The 13,367-nt window shown below is 40.1% G+C and overlaps 1 protein-coding gene across 5 annotated transcripts in view; it reads left to right on the forward strand.

The window, feature by feature from the left end:
- LOC124480674 (leucine-rich repeat-containing G-protein coupled receptor 6) overlaps window positions 1–13,367 on the forward strand; it is a 167,642-nt gene that overhangs the window by 121,269 nt on the left and 33,006 nt on the right. For all 5 annotated transcript variants that reach the window (XM_047040210.1, XM_047040213.1, XM_047040211.1 and 2 more), the window contains 2 exons: window positions 775–990; window positions 1,449–1,520. In XM_047040210.1, the coding sequence (XP_046896166.1) occupies window positions 775–990; window positions 1,449–1,520 (288 nt within the window). The remainder of the gene's footprint in view (window positions 1–774; window positions 991–1,448; window positions 1,521–13,367) is intronic.

Raw genomic sequence — 13,367 nt, forward strand, 5'->3', positions numbered from 1 at the left:
CTCCATGGTCCTCAGAGCATACTCTGGAAATGAAAGGCTCCTCAAGGAACCAGAAATATCCTCCAGGAACAAGACTTGTAAATGTTTTTGAGGGTAGACTTCATGTGTGTTTCTGTGTGTGTGTCCCTTCCCCATACGTCTATGTGTAAATCATGTCAAGGAGCCTTCAGAGAAGCGACAGTCAGCATAATGCAAGATGAAAAAATGGAGGGGATTAAAATATTCCTTCCTTCTCCTGATGACTGCTAGTCCTGTAAACTAAGGCGCCACTCAGGCAAGACACAAGCTCACTGTTAAGCAATTACAATATGGACACTTGATTCTAGACATCACACAAATGTTAATGTCTTGTCACTCCTAACTCTCTAACTCTGAAAAGCTCTTTCTGCTAAATATAATCAGCTCCCCAACCTCGGCTCATTTCCCCTCCTTCCCATCCTCCTATCCCCTCCCTCCTGTCCCACACCTCTCTCCCCACTTCTCTCACCTACCCTCCCTTCACTCCACCACTCCCCTCCTTCTCTACTCCACTCCCCTCCACCACTTCCTCTTCCCTCCTTACTCCACTCCCCTCCCTCCCCTCCATTCCTCCCCTCTACCACTCCTCGCCCCTACCATCTTTCTCCTACCTCCCTCCCTCCCTACCCTCCCCACCCCTCCCCTCCACTACTCCTCTCCCCTCCCCTCTCTTTCCACCCTCCCTCGCTCCCATTCCTGTCCCCCCCCCACTACTCTGTCCTCCCCACACCACCCTTCCCCTCCTGTCCCCTCCAGGAGACTGGATGCCAACCTGCTGTCGGCAGTCCCCCCAGAGGCGTTCCGCGGCGTGCGCTCCCTCAGGCACCTGTGGCTGGACGACAACTCCCTGAGGGAGATCCCCGTGGGGGCGCTGGATGCCCTGCCCTCCCTCCAGGCCATGACCCTGGCCCTCAACAAGATCACGCACATCCCCGACTACGCCTTCACCAACCTGACCGCCCTCGTTGTGCTGTAAGAACGTGTAGCTTTGGGTGTGTGTGTGGATGTGAATGTGTACTTGTGCTGGTGAAACTTGACAGTAATTTCAGTGTGCTTGTGATTGTGTTTATGCTATTGCATATGTAAGAGGATAACATTTACATTTAGTCATTTAGCAGAAGTTCTTATCCAGAGCGACTTACAGTAAGTACAGACATTTCCCCGAGGCAAGTAGGGTGAAGTGCCTTGCCCAAGGACACAACGTCATTTGGCATGGCTAGGTATCAAACCAACAACATTCTGATTACCAACCCATTCCCTAACCGCTCAGCCACCTGATTCCCTGGATAAATGTCTTGTGTTTTGTGATTCAATAGGGACACACAAATGTGATTCATTGTGTGTCGGTAACTTCACCAGTAATATTGCTGTTGTCTTGGCATGGGGTAAGCTGCATGGTAATTGTTTTCAATGCCTCCCCATCTCCACAGACATCTCCATCACAACCAGATCCAAGGTTTGGGCCAGAGGTGCTTTGAGGGCCTAAGCAGTCTGGAAACACTGTGAGTATCACACACACACCAAAAACACACGCGCACACACACACACACACACACATAGACACACACACACATACACTCACACACTCCAATACTTTCTTTACTAACGGTAAATGACAACCTAGTATGTTTCCCCCAATACACAGCATTTATCATATTGAGAGGCTATCATGATGGTAACAGCAAATCAGTGAGCTGGCTGACAAGACATCTGTATAACCCGGGCCTAAACTGACAAGGAGTTATATAAATGAATTATAAAAAACAATATAAACAACATTTATAGACATTTTTGTAGTGTTTTATAATGTATAAGTTCGGATAAAAGTAGCTTTGTTTGATTTTATAAACCTGGTAATGCTGCCCATGGGAATGCTTAATTTATGCACTTAAAACTGCAAATTAATATTTAACATAACTAAATCACAATGATGATGAAAAGAAAAATATGAAAAAATAAGAGCCTGAATGCACAGACATCAAAGGAAAAGTAGCGAGGGAGAGAAGCCAGGAGAAAATTCCCAACAAATGATCAGGTTTCATAACGGGGGCTGTCAATCACACTAAGGCAGGCGTCAATTCAAGGTCAATTGATGGTCATCTCCATGCCAGCTCAATTCCTTTGTAGGATTATTATTGTTTTGTGTTTTGAAGCCGTGTTTTTAAGACCCTAATATCTATTTTGTAAGACAGACCTGTCTAGAGACAAAGTTTTCAAATGCTTTGAAAAAAATAAAGGATGGCCTGTGACTTTTAGACTACGTTCCAGTCCAAAGGAAATATGCAAAGTTTTGAACACGTCAGTAAGCCATAATGGGGACACCTCGTAAGTAGCCTTAATAGCAGCTATGGTCCTGCCTTTGCTGTGTGTACGTGTGTGCGTGTTTGTATGTGTGTGTGCCATATTCACGGTGGTCTGTTGAACACCGCATTTTTGACACATGTTGTTTAACAGCCTGCTGAAGTGTAAAAAATGACGTCTTACCCCTTTTTTTTTTTTACAAGTGTGTGTGTATGTGTGTGCTTGTGTGTGTCGGCCCAGCTTAACACTATTTAAAAGCCATTATCCATGCTGGGAATTGTGAGGGATCAGAGTGAGTCTGGTGAGAGATAGAGAGATGCAGGGACGGACTGGGAGTAAAAATAGGCCCTGGACTTTGATCCAGACCGGCCCACCAGAACCGGTCCCGTACAAGCCACCACAGCGAGCCCCCTAATAATGCATGCAAATTCTGTGCCTGATGTGATGCTAGTTAGGGATATGCTGATTTGAGCGAAAAATAGTTTTTGGAGCTTTATATAAAACAAACGAACATAGCCGTTTTTTCAATTGATAAAAACATTGTCGGTAACACTTTATGATAAGTCAATGCTTTTCGGCATTTACAAAGTGTTAACTAATAGTTAGTTAATCCTTTATAAAACTTTTTGAAACATTAACAATACATTATTAAATAGTTAATAAGCTTATTATTAAACACTATGTTGATCATTAATAAACACTGTTAAATCAGAATCAGAAGGAATCAGAAGGGATTTTATTCGCCATGAATGTTTGCACAAACAAGGAATTGACTTTGGCAGGGAGGTGCATACATTAAACATAAAGGAATATTGAAACTTAAATATGTGGACTAACTATATAAAAAATTATGGATTTTATTCATATAACAATTCATAAGGTGTTTGATAACAGCATTATCATACTTTATCAGACAGCTTGTAAATATATTTGCAAACCAGTAGTTTAAATGGTGTTAGTGGTACATGAGCTGGTAAAGAAAGCATTAGCATACGGTGAACAAACCATTTACGTTACCTTTACAAAGCATGAGTAAATAACTAACAACACATTTACTTATGTCTTTAATTAATGTACGCCAAGTCGAATACATGATGTACACTAATACTTAGATATCTTAACAACTATTTTATATTATTAATGCCCCCCCCCCCCGTTGAAATGAATGAATGACTCGAAAAAAGATTAGTTCATTTTGCTGAACGAGATTCAAAGAACCGAATCAGCAAAATTATCCGAACTTCCCATCACTACTGATTACCCGATGAACTGCAGGTTTGGTAAATACGATGTACAGCGTGCACTTTCTGCGGGTTGGCCATGGCATTGATAAAGCTACGTTTGCAAATGTTAAGTATTGGGGACGACATACATTATGTGTTTGCAAAGCTTGCTGGGATTGCTAACATAATCCCAGTGGGCAATTGATGTTGAAAATACATCAAATTTAGATAAAACATCGACGTCAAAAACTGGTCAAATATGCAAATCAAACTGATGCCAAAAACTTGATGTCCATTTCACATCCACACACTGATGTTGAAAATACATCAAATTTAAACTAATTTTAGACATGCCCCATGCCCCTCAAACACCGCTGATTTTGCGTGATTTGACGAGAACGGGACCTTTGCCTATTGACGCTGTAGATTAATAGCTGAAAGAAGCTAATTACTGCGCAGGGGCTAATTCAGTGACAATCCAGCTCTTCTTATAAAATGTAACAGTCATTTAACGCATGGTTACAATGGTAAACCAGCACAACATGACAATTACCACGCAACAAAATACTACATAAAGCAGACACAAAAAAAATACTCTATTTACCGCCTTGCATCATGGGAATTGACCAGCCAATGAGCCAATAGTATGTACCTGCAGAGCTGGAGAGCCGAAGAGCTGCAGCAGAGCGTGTTAAGGAGAGCCTGTCCACTCCCTATTAAGCCCCATTGTACCGAATTTTGTTGCAGTTCTACCAGAGTTCCACTGGGGGTAATCGCGAGCGAGTGCATGCTGAATGGGAGTCTATGGAGCTAAACGGCTTAATTTGTCTCTTTTGCCTGATTGTCGTTGAGAAATCTCAGATTTGATTTAGTTTTTGCATGTTCAACATGGATTATAGGTCGAAAGTTGAATGAACGGGTACTTATGTCCTTTCGAATTCCTACAGGATGAGTCGTTGTTGCCCATAACACGCTAACATTCTGCTAATGAATGCTGATTGGTTAGTGAAGGACTGCCTATGACCAGAGATCCCGCTTGATGGTATCCGAAGCAGAATCAGAGTCAGAGCATTAGCAACAACATTAGCATGTGCATTAACAGGGAGAGCCTAACCTGTCATCTGTGTTGTCGATGCCTCGAGAGAAAAAAGGAAGAGACCAGAGCTTGCCGTAAAGCAGTATCTCTGGTCGTACCATGTGTATGACGTCATTAACATTTTAAAAGGCTTTTTAGAACAGAAAGGCAACCTTAAAAAAAATTCCCCTTTCGAATTCAGAATTCAAAAGACAAAAACATTTTGACAAAAAAAAAAAATCTGAGAAAAGTGGATTTTCACAGGTATCCACCTGTTTCTCCAGCAACCAATGGGTGCTGAACTACTTCCGCTTTCCGGTTTTGTGTTTCCTGTTCAGCGTCTAACCTCTACTATCGTACCATGATATCGACAGAGAAGGCAACATTACATTGATTTGAATACCATGTGTTTAATTAAATGTTGTTAACATGAGCTCAGGTTACACTTGTGCCGTTGTTGGTTGCCATAACAATTCAAGAAAATTTAAGATTTTCGTTGGAAACGTCTTGCTTCAAACATCAACAACTTCGCAGAAATCGTCCGTGTCCATCGCCCTATGTTTTGCATTCTATGCCAAGGAATAAGGAACGCAAAACAGAGTGGCTTGCAGCTTTGAAACTAAAACACCCTCCAAAGAAAGTGTATGTTTGCTCTTTCCATTTCTTAAAAAAAAGCCAATTGAACTGTATCCTGATCCGGAGCTTTATCTGGGCTACGCAATAATGCAATAATGGCATCACTAGCACTATCAATATTGCTATTATTAATGTTAATAGTAGGTGGATAAATAAAGACAGTAAGCATGAACATATTAAATTACAAGTGTAAAAGTACATTTTGTCAAGTGCTGTGCAGATGTAGTATTATATTTTTACCTTCCACAGAATAGCTGCTGCATGGCTACATGACTTCCCTAACCCGGCTGCCAACTGTCTTAATGTATTGTAGCTAATGTATTGTAACTTGTTTAACTACATGCTCTTATGGTTCTTTGGCACTTATTTTGGTTTTCACAATATGTGCTTCATGGTTTGGCTACCCGCAATGTTTTTGGGGCTATTCTGTTGTTATTATCAGTAACCAATGCACTTTGTAAAGGTCTCTCTTGGAAGTCGCTTTGGACGAAAGCGTCTGCTAAATGAGTAAATGTCAATGACTCCACTTTACCTCAGCGTTACCCATGCTGTATGTTTAGCTTCATTGACACTCTGACTGGGCTCTACTGCTGCCTTCAAAAATATAAAGCTGCTGTGTTTCTTCAACAATAGCCTACTGTAGGCTACCTATTTTGTTACTATGCAAGTAAGTATATGCTTCTGTGCTTGTGTAATTACGGAACTCGTCGCCATCAACACCTTCAGAAAATAAAAGGTAATTAACAACGTCGATGTAGCTAACATTGGGTCATTGCTTCATGTCCTCTAGCCACTCTGTCAGACGGGATGGATGAGGAACTGTTACGGTACTGTCGTCACGACTTGTTAAAACGTCCATGGTGTGTATCCACCTCAGTTTTTTGTCCATTTGTGCTTCATCCATGGAGAAACACCGGCTTTTACAGCAAACAAGATAGCAATCTACGAGCAATCAAACGTACACAAGCTTCGAACCGGAAAACGATAACCGGCTTCCGGTTGAAACCCGCTATGAATCATGGGTAAATTCACTAACCAGGAAAAAGGTGGATAGCTCCATAGACCTCCATTCATTCTGCACTCGCTCATTAGTGCCCTCATATGAAAAGAGAGTGGCAGTTCTCCCCATATTAGACATTTTCTGGCTGCAGTTTCAGGACTGCAGTTTCAGGACCAGTTCTAGGACCCTTGTTATCTGACAGTACCACCTAGCGAATTGCATGACGAAATATACTATTTAGTGTCACTAGATCGCAACAAGATAGGCTATTTGAATGGTTGGAGAGAGGCAAGAAACCAGAAAACTGGGGAATTTGATTGTTCAGATATGGATATATTTAAAATATACATACAATAATAAACAATAACAATCGCAGGATCACATCCATCCACCCCTCCACCAAATACACCTGCATCGCTCCATCCAACTCTTCATCATTCCCTCAACCCCATCAACCACTCTTGAGTGCAACATTTTGAAGGATTTCTAGATTTTCGCGACCACCAAAAGACCAAAAAGAGTGCGACCAAAGCAGTATTATTCCATTACATTCAAGCAACAAGTCTTCAACTTGGTTGTTAACAGTTATAAGCCCAATGTTTGGCTATCAGTGTAGCTCATTGGTAAAAGTAGCTAATGTGAATCCCGTGTGGTTATGTATAAAACCACTCATTGTGAAATAATTGACAGCAAAGTTGAAGTTAACTAGCTAACGTTAACTTTATTGTCCAATTCAAGACTCCAGAATTGTTATTACTCTGTAGCTGTAAAGCAATCGCCATTAGTATCCATGACAACCGGAGGACTATGGGTTTACTTTATACGTGTGAACTAGCTTGCAGAAAATAACTATTTCGTATTATATCAAATAGTTTGCTTGCTGTACCAGTTAACCCACTGTAAAAGCTTCTATCTACTTTAGCTAATTCAGAAAGCTAGTCAACAGCTCTCTCAATCATCTAGCTCTGACAACTTTTTTTCTGTCAAAGTTTTGTCTGAGAATTACAGAGGCTTTTCTGACGGCGTATTTTTTTACGGCATTTTGTCTGAGAATTACAGAGGTTTTTCTGACGCCGTTTGGTTTGCCAAACTTTTGTCTGAGAATGACAATTTTTTTCGACTATGTTTTTCTGAGGCTGAAGCCGTTTCGCCTCAGTTTGATGACTTTTGGTCTGAGACCTGACGCCTTTTTGTTTCAGTCTGACACTTGAGTCTGAGATCTGAGGATGTCCTAAAATGAACACCGTACTACAGAATTCAGAACCCTGAGTGACACTGACGCCGATAAAAGGTTGTCGTTGCCATTGTTGCCGACACCAGCCAAGCAGCCACGACTTGACTTTCAACAGCAGGTTACCAAAGCAGAGATAAACAGGCTTGTAGCAGCATTCATAGTAGAGGAAATGTTGCCATTTAAAGTTTTAAGCATTATTGGGTGTGCTTTGCCTTTGGCAAGGGCACAACCATTGTTATCTCACATATATATTATTATTGTGAGAATGCTGTTAAGCATTCTCACTATTGCTTTTCAACTTCTCAGTTCTTCCGCCGTTTTTTGGCCTTTAACTAGTCCTGCATACTTTCACCGATTCCTACAATTTTTGTATCAAAACGTTCAGCTCCTTCAGGAGATGATGGATGTGACTTCTGGTATTTCTCACTTTTATACTTTTTAAAGAATTAAGGTTTTTTTGTGCAAATTATTCTCCCATTAAAAGTAATGGTAAATCCTTTGAAATCATTAAAAAGCTTCCTCCTCTTTCAAACTTAACTACTCCAGCATACTTTCAGCTAGAGACATCATTCAGACTTTAAAATGTTCACAAGACATTCAGCTATTCCCAAATGATTAATCTTTTTCAAATCTTCAGCCAATTTTGATTCATGACAGTTTTAAATAGATGAAAAATGTAGCTCCTTCTTTTATGATTTTTATGATTGAGCAGCCAGCAGAGTGGCACACTGCTGGCTGCTCTTTTTCTGATATTCAACTAAATTGTCAAACAAATTCCTCTGACGTTCAAATAGTTTAACTTACAGAAACAAGTTATACCTTAAAATGTAGGAAAACTTGTCCTCTTTCAGCCAATGTAACTACTAAAGAGCTCACATTTACAGATTTTCAGCTTTGAGCCTTGAAGCGAGAGCAGCCTTTCAAATTCTCTCACTAACATCAATGGAGAGGTGGGTAAAATTCGTCAGAGAATTTTGAAAGTGACCGCACAGACATATAAAGGACATGTCTGGTTTCGGGAGAGTCTTGGGTCTCGGAAAATATCCTAATGTTTTGGATTGGACGTATAGTTTTGCGTCTAGGTTAACTTGTTTGAGGTGTGGATGCTAGCTAAATGTGTCATTCTCTCTGCCCAGCTCGTTAGCGAGTACAGCTGCTCCATTGCCGTGGCAACCAAACAGACACGCACCATGAAAGCAGAATTGGGTAACGTTTTGGAAACTGCAAAAAGACTTGTATTTATCAGCTTTGAGCCTTGAAGCGAGAGCAGCCTTTCAAATTCTCTCACTAACATCAATGGAGAGGTGGGTAAAATTCGTCAGAGAATTTTGAAAGTGACCGCACAGACACATAAAGGATATCAATGGTTTCGGCAGAGTCTTGGGTCTCGGAATATATACTTATTTTTGGGATTGGATGTACAGTTTTGCGTCTGGGTTAACTTGTTTGAGGTGTGGATTCTAGCTACATTTCTCATAATCGAGCTAGCGCGATGGCTCTCCATAAGTAAAACGGTTCGACTTTTTTTCCACAATCGACCAAACAAGATATGTACATTGAGCTTAAAGTGTACATAATCTAGCTAGAGCGTTTTTATTTTAGCAAGTTTTACAGAAATCTGCAAAAATCGAGGCTCACTGTCATAGCTGACCGTCACGAACAGCCAAACCAGGCCTTGGGTTGGGTAAGTGTTTGCTGCACGGCTGGCGTTAATCCTAAGAACAAACGCTAAGTAACTGGAAAACTTTTACTGTTATTTGATGATATTGTACACGTATGTAAAGTAACTTCTCTTTAAATATCTTCTCCGTTTTCAATTTGAAGTTGTACATCTAGCTTATGTAGGAAATCTTCCATTGCCTCTCTAGCTTCACGCCTTTGGTTATTATTCAAGCCTACGGTGTTAATACATACCACTTTGACACACTTGCAAGAAATGATCCGCTGCATAGATGTATCATGATCTTGTTATTTACGTATAAAAAACTCACCAGGGACAACGACAACATCGTCAACCCTGCACTATAAATTATTATTTTGATGTCATCTTAAAGTGTCTGAACAGGACTGGGTGTGCAGTTGCGAATGATTAGTTTCTCCTCCGTCTTGAACCTGAAACCTAGATTCTAGGTTAGAAATGTTGCCAGTCTGTTGCCAATGACCAACGGTTGCTACCTTTTTCCAGCAAGTTCAAGTCATTCCAGTGTTGTCCTTTTACCTTCAAATTTGTTCAACCCAGACTTCAGCAACTGGAGCCGAGTGCACCAGCTGGGCGTACGCCTGGACGTACGCTACGTCCGACGTAGAATTGAAAGTTACGACTAACTTAAAGTTACGACTAGTGCACCAGTTAGACTTAAGCCCTTTATGTGCTGCACCTGGGTGTACATTTTACGCCTAGTGGGGAGCAGGCGTAAATTGGAAAATCGGACCAATATCCTATCCATGGTAGCCTAATTAGGGCTAACACTAGTTTGATCGCACATGCAGCGCGTCTTGTTAATAGGCAACATGGGGGCATTAAGGCGAGAAAGTTGTCCGTGGTAGCAGAAATCCACTGTTCATTTTGTTGATGATCGATTTCCAGCTGATTGTTTCTGTTTGTTTGTGTTGATATTATTATACATTTCCCTGTGAACACGCTTCTATTCTCAGTATACAAACTATATGTTTTCTAATTTCTCTATCAGTAAAATGTATTTTCCTTTCCTTTTGTTTTTCTTTATCCATGGCTTGTTTTGAAAGAAGATCGGATAGGCTCAGAGCATGTCTAATAAGCCCGTGGACTGGCTCTGATAGGCTCTTAAATGTGTTGCTTGGCAACGATCGACGCTTTCGCATTTTCACAAGGACGCGCATCTTAAGACCAGACGTAGCTACGACCTTGGTCTGTCAAGCTTGGTGCACTTGTTGTAAATTCAAATCAAGTCGGACGTAGCTAAGACCGACGTAAGAGTTAAGACCAACTTTTTTACGCACAGCTGGTGCACTCGGCTCCAGGTTTTCAGCTCAATTTTCACATTTTCCTGCAGCTCATTTTTCAGAAATATTCCCCTTTTTGTTTAGCATTTTTTTTTCTGCCTTCATCTAGCTCCAGGTCCTTTCAAAAATACCTTTCACTGCAGTACCTTCCAACTGCCAGTACTTTTGCATTTTTCTTCTCTTTTCTGTACTTTTCTGCCTTCATCTTGCTGCAGGTCCTTTATAACATACATTTCAGGCCTTTTGAAACTCCAGCAAATAATCTTCTGCTACATTTTCAAATTTTTATGCATTGTTCCTCTTCTTTATGTTTTTGTTTCACTTTTTTTTTAGCATTTTTCTTCTCTTTTCTGTAGTTTTAAGCCTTCGTCCAGCTCCAGCCACTATTTAAAATACCTTTTGGGCGCTTTGAAGCTTCAGCTTATAACTTTCTACAAAATGTTCAGCTTTTTTAGCATGGTCAGCTATCCCCATTCAGGTTTTCAGCATTTTCACTGCTGTTTTCGCAGGAACAGCCTTTTCTAGTTGTGAGAATGCTGTTAAGCATTCTCACTATTGTTTTCCTGTTTCTCTTTATTATTGTTGGAATGCTGCTTCAGCATTCCAAGTATTGTTCTTTGAATCTTTATTCAACTTCTTCTATTTCTTCTGCGCAACCTTTCAGCGCCTTCAAATCTTCAGCTATTAAAACCGTTCAGCTATGAAAAAAATCAGCAGTTTCATGCCATGGGCGCTATGACTTTTCAGCTTTGTACATCTTATGGTTGAATTAATATAAATCAATATTCATAATATTTTTAACATTGGTTTCCAATGGAGTTTTCTTTCAAATCCTTTCAAACTTCTTAAAACTTCTTAAACTTCCAAATCCTCCTTCTTCCTCAATCTCTCAGCTAGAGCCACCATTTAAACTTTAAAACGTTGACAAAACCCTAAACTATTTTTACATAATTCAGCTTTTTGATATCTATTCAACTTTTTTTTATATCACTGATTATGTTTTGTGACTTTTTCAAACCGTTTCTGAGATTTACATGGGTGTTTACGAGAAAGCCCTGAGTTCAGACTGAATCGCTTTGAGCGGAGGGGAGCTTCGGATGTCGTTGAAAACATATTTCTAGTTTGCCACCATTGCCACAATTTTCGCTCTTCATGCTTCGTTTTTGGATCAATAGATAGCTAATTTTGTGCTGGTTGTAGACAGTTGTCTGTAGAATCTAAAAGACTTAAACATTTGTTCAGAGCCCCACGAAAGCGAGACAAAGTCCACCTCTCGCCCCATAGAGTCCAATTCAAATGTGGTGACAAATTCGTCACAGAAAATAAAAAATAACAAGATTTATAAACTGCCGTTATAGTCGTATTTCTGAACGCACAGACATATAAAGGACATCTCTGGTTTCGGCAGAGTCTTGGGTCTCGGAAAATATCTTTATTTTTTGGATTGGACTAATGGTTTTGCGTCTACGTTAACTTGTTTGAGGTGTGGATTCTAGCTAAATTTCTGGTATTCTCTGCCCTCAGCGCATTAGCAGCCACAGCTGCACCATCACCGTGGCAACCACACAAACAAGCGCCAATCTCTTACACAGGTGATTGGTATTAGCTGATTAGTGGAGACACAAGACAAGCGATTCAGTGAACTCGTCTCATTAAAAGACTAAGAGCACCACAACACAACTACTACCACTACTGATACTGCTATATCTTATGCCACACTACAACTACTAATTCTAAAGATGCTGCTAATATCTCTTTTGCTAACTACTATGCTACTGTTTTGTTCTACTACGCCACTGAGTGCGTTCACTTGACCATGAGAAATCCGATAGCAATTGTCAGTTTATGCCAATAATACAATTACTCCGTTTACATGTGTAATTAGTAATGTGATTACTCAAACACGTCTACATGATTCTTTTTATTAATCCTTGTATGGTCCACGGACAAACGTGCACCATCATCCTTCTGCAACAAAGTGTCGCCGTGTCTTCCTGTATCAGCCCTACTACTGCATGTTTCATTCAATCAAAACATTGAATCCTACAAAGAAAGACGAGTAAACGCACTCAATGATAGGCTACATCTGCTACTGATATTACTATCCCAACTATAATTTCAGCTGTTAAAACTATAATATTCTTGTTACAACTATAGCCTACTTCTTCTTCTGTTTAACAGTTAAACTTTCAGCTTCTCCCGCATTGTAGGCAATTTAAGCTCTTATAGCTTTGTTGATGCAGTTCAGGTTCCACACTGCCTCTTGAAATTCAACTATTTATTCGATTGCTTCACAACGTTCAAACGTATTCTCCCGCATAGTTTTTAAGCACTGAGCTTCGTTAGATGATGCAGTTCAGCTTCCACACTCCCTCTTTTATGTAAGTCATACATTTGTTAAATTAATTTCAGCTTGAGGGTCATTTCTCATTTCTGTATTTTCAGCCATTAAAAATAAATAAATTCAGATTTCAGCATTCCAACGCATTTTCAGCAGGAAATGCATGTTCTAGTTATTATTATTGTGAGAATGCTGTTAAGCATTCTCACTATTGCTTTTCAACTTCTCAGTTCTTCCGCCGTTTTTTGGCCTTTAACTAGTCCTGCATACTTTCACCGATTCTTACAATTTTGGTATCAAAACGTTCAGCTCCTTCAGGAAGGAGCTCCTTCAGGCTCTTTTAAAGAATTAAAGTTTTTGTGCAAATTATTCTCCCATTGAAAGTAATGGTAAATCCTTTCAAATCATTAAAAAGCTTCCTCCTCTTTCAAACTTAACTACTTCAGCATACTTTCAGCTAGAGACACCATTCAGCCTTTAAAATGTTCACAAGACATTCAGGTATTCCCAAATAATTCAGCTCTTTCAAATATATTCAGCCAATTTTGAATTGTGAC

This window comes from Hypomesus transpacificus, chromosome 18, assembly GCF_021917145.1.
Source record: "Hypomesus transpacificus isolate Combined female chromosome 18, fHypTra1, whole genome shotgun sequence".
Taxonomy (NCBI): domain Eukaryota; kingdom Metazoa; phylum Chordata; class Actinopteri; order Osmeriformes; family Osmeridae; genus Hypomesus; species Hypomesus transpacificus.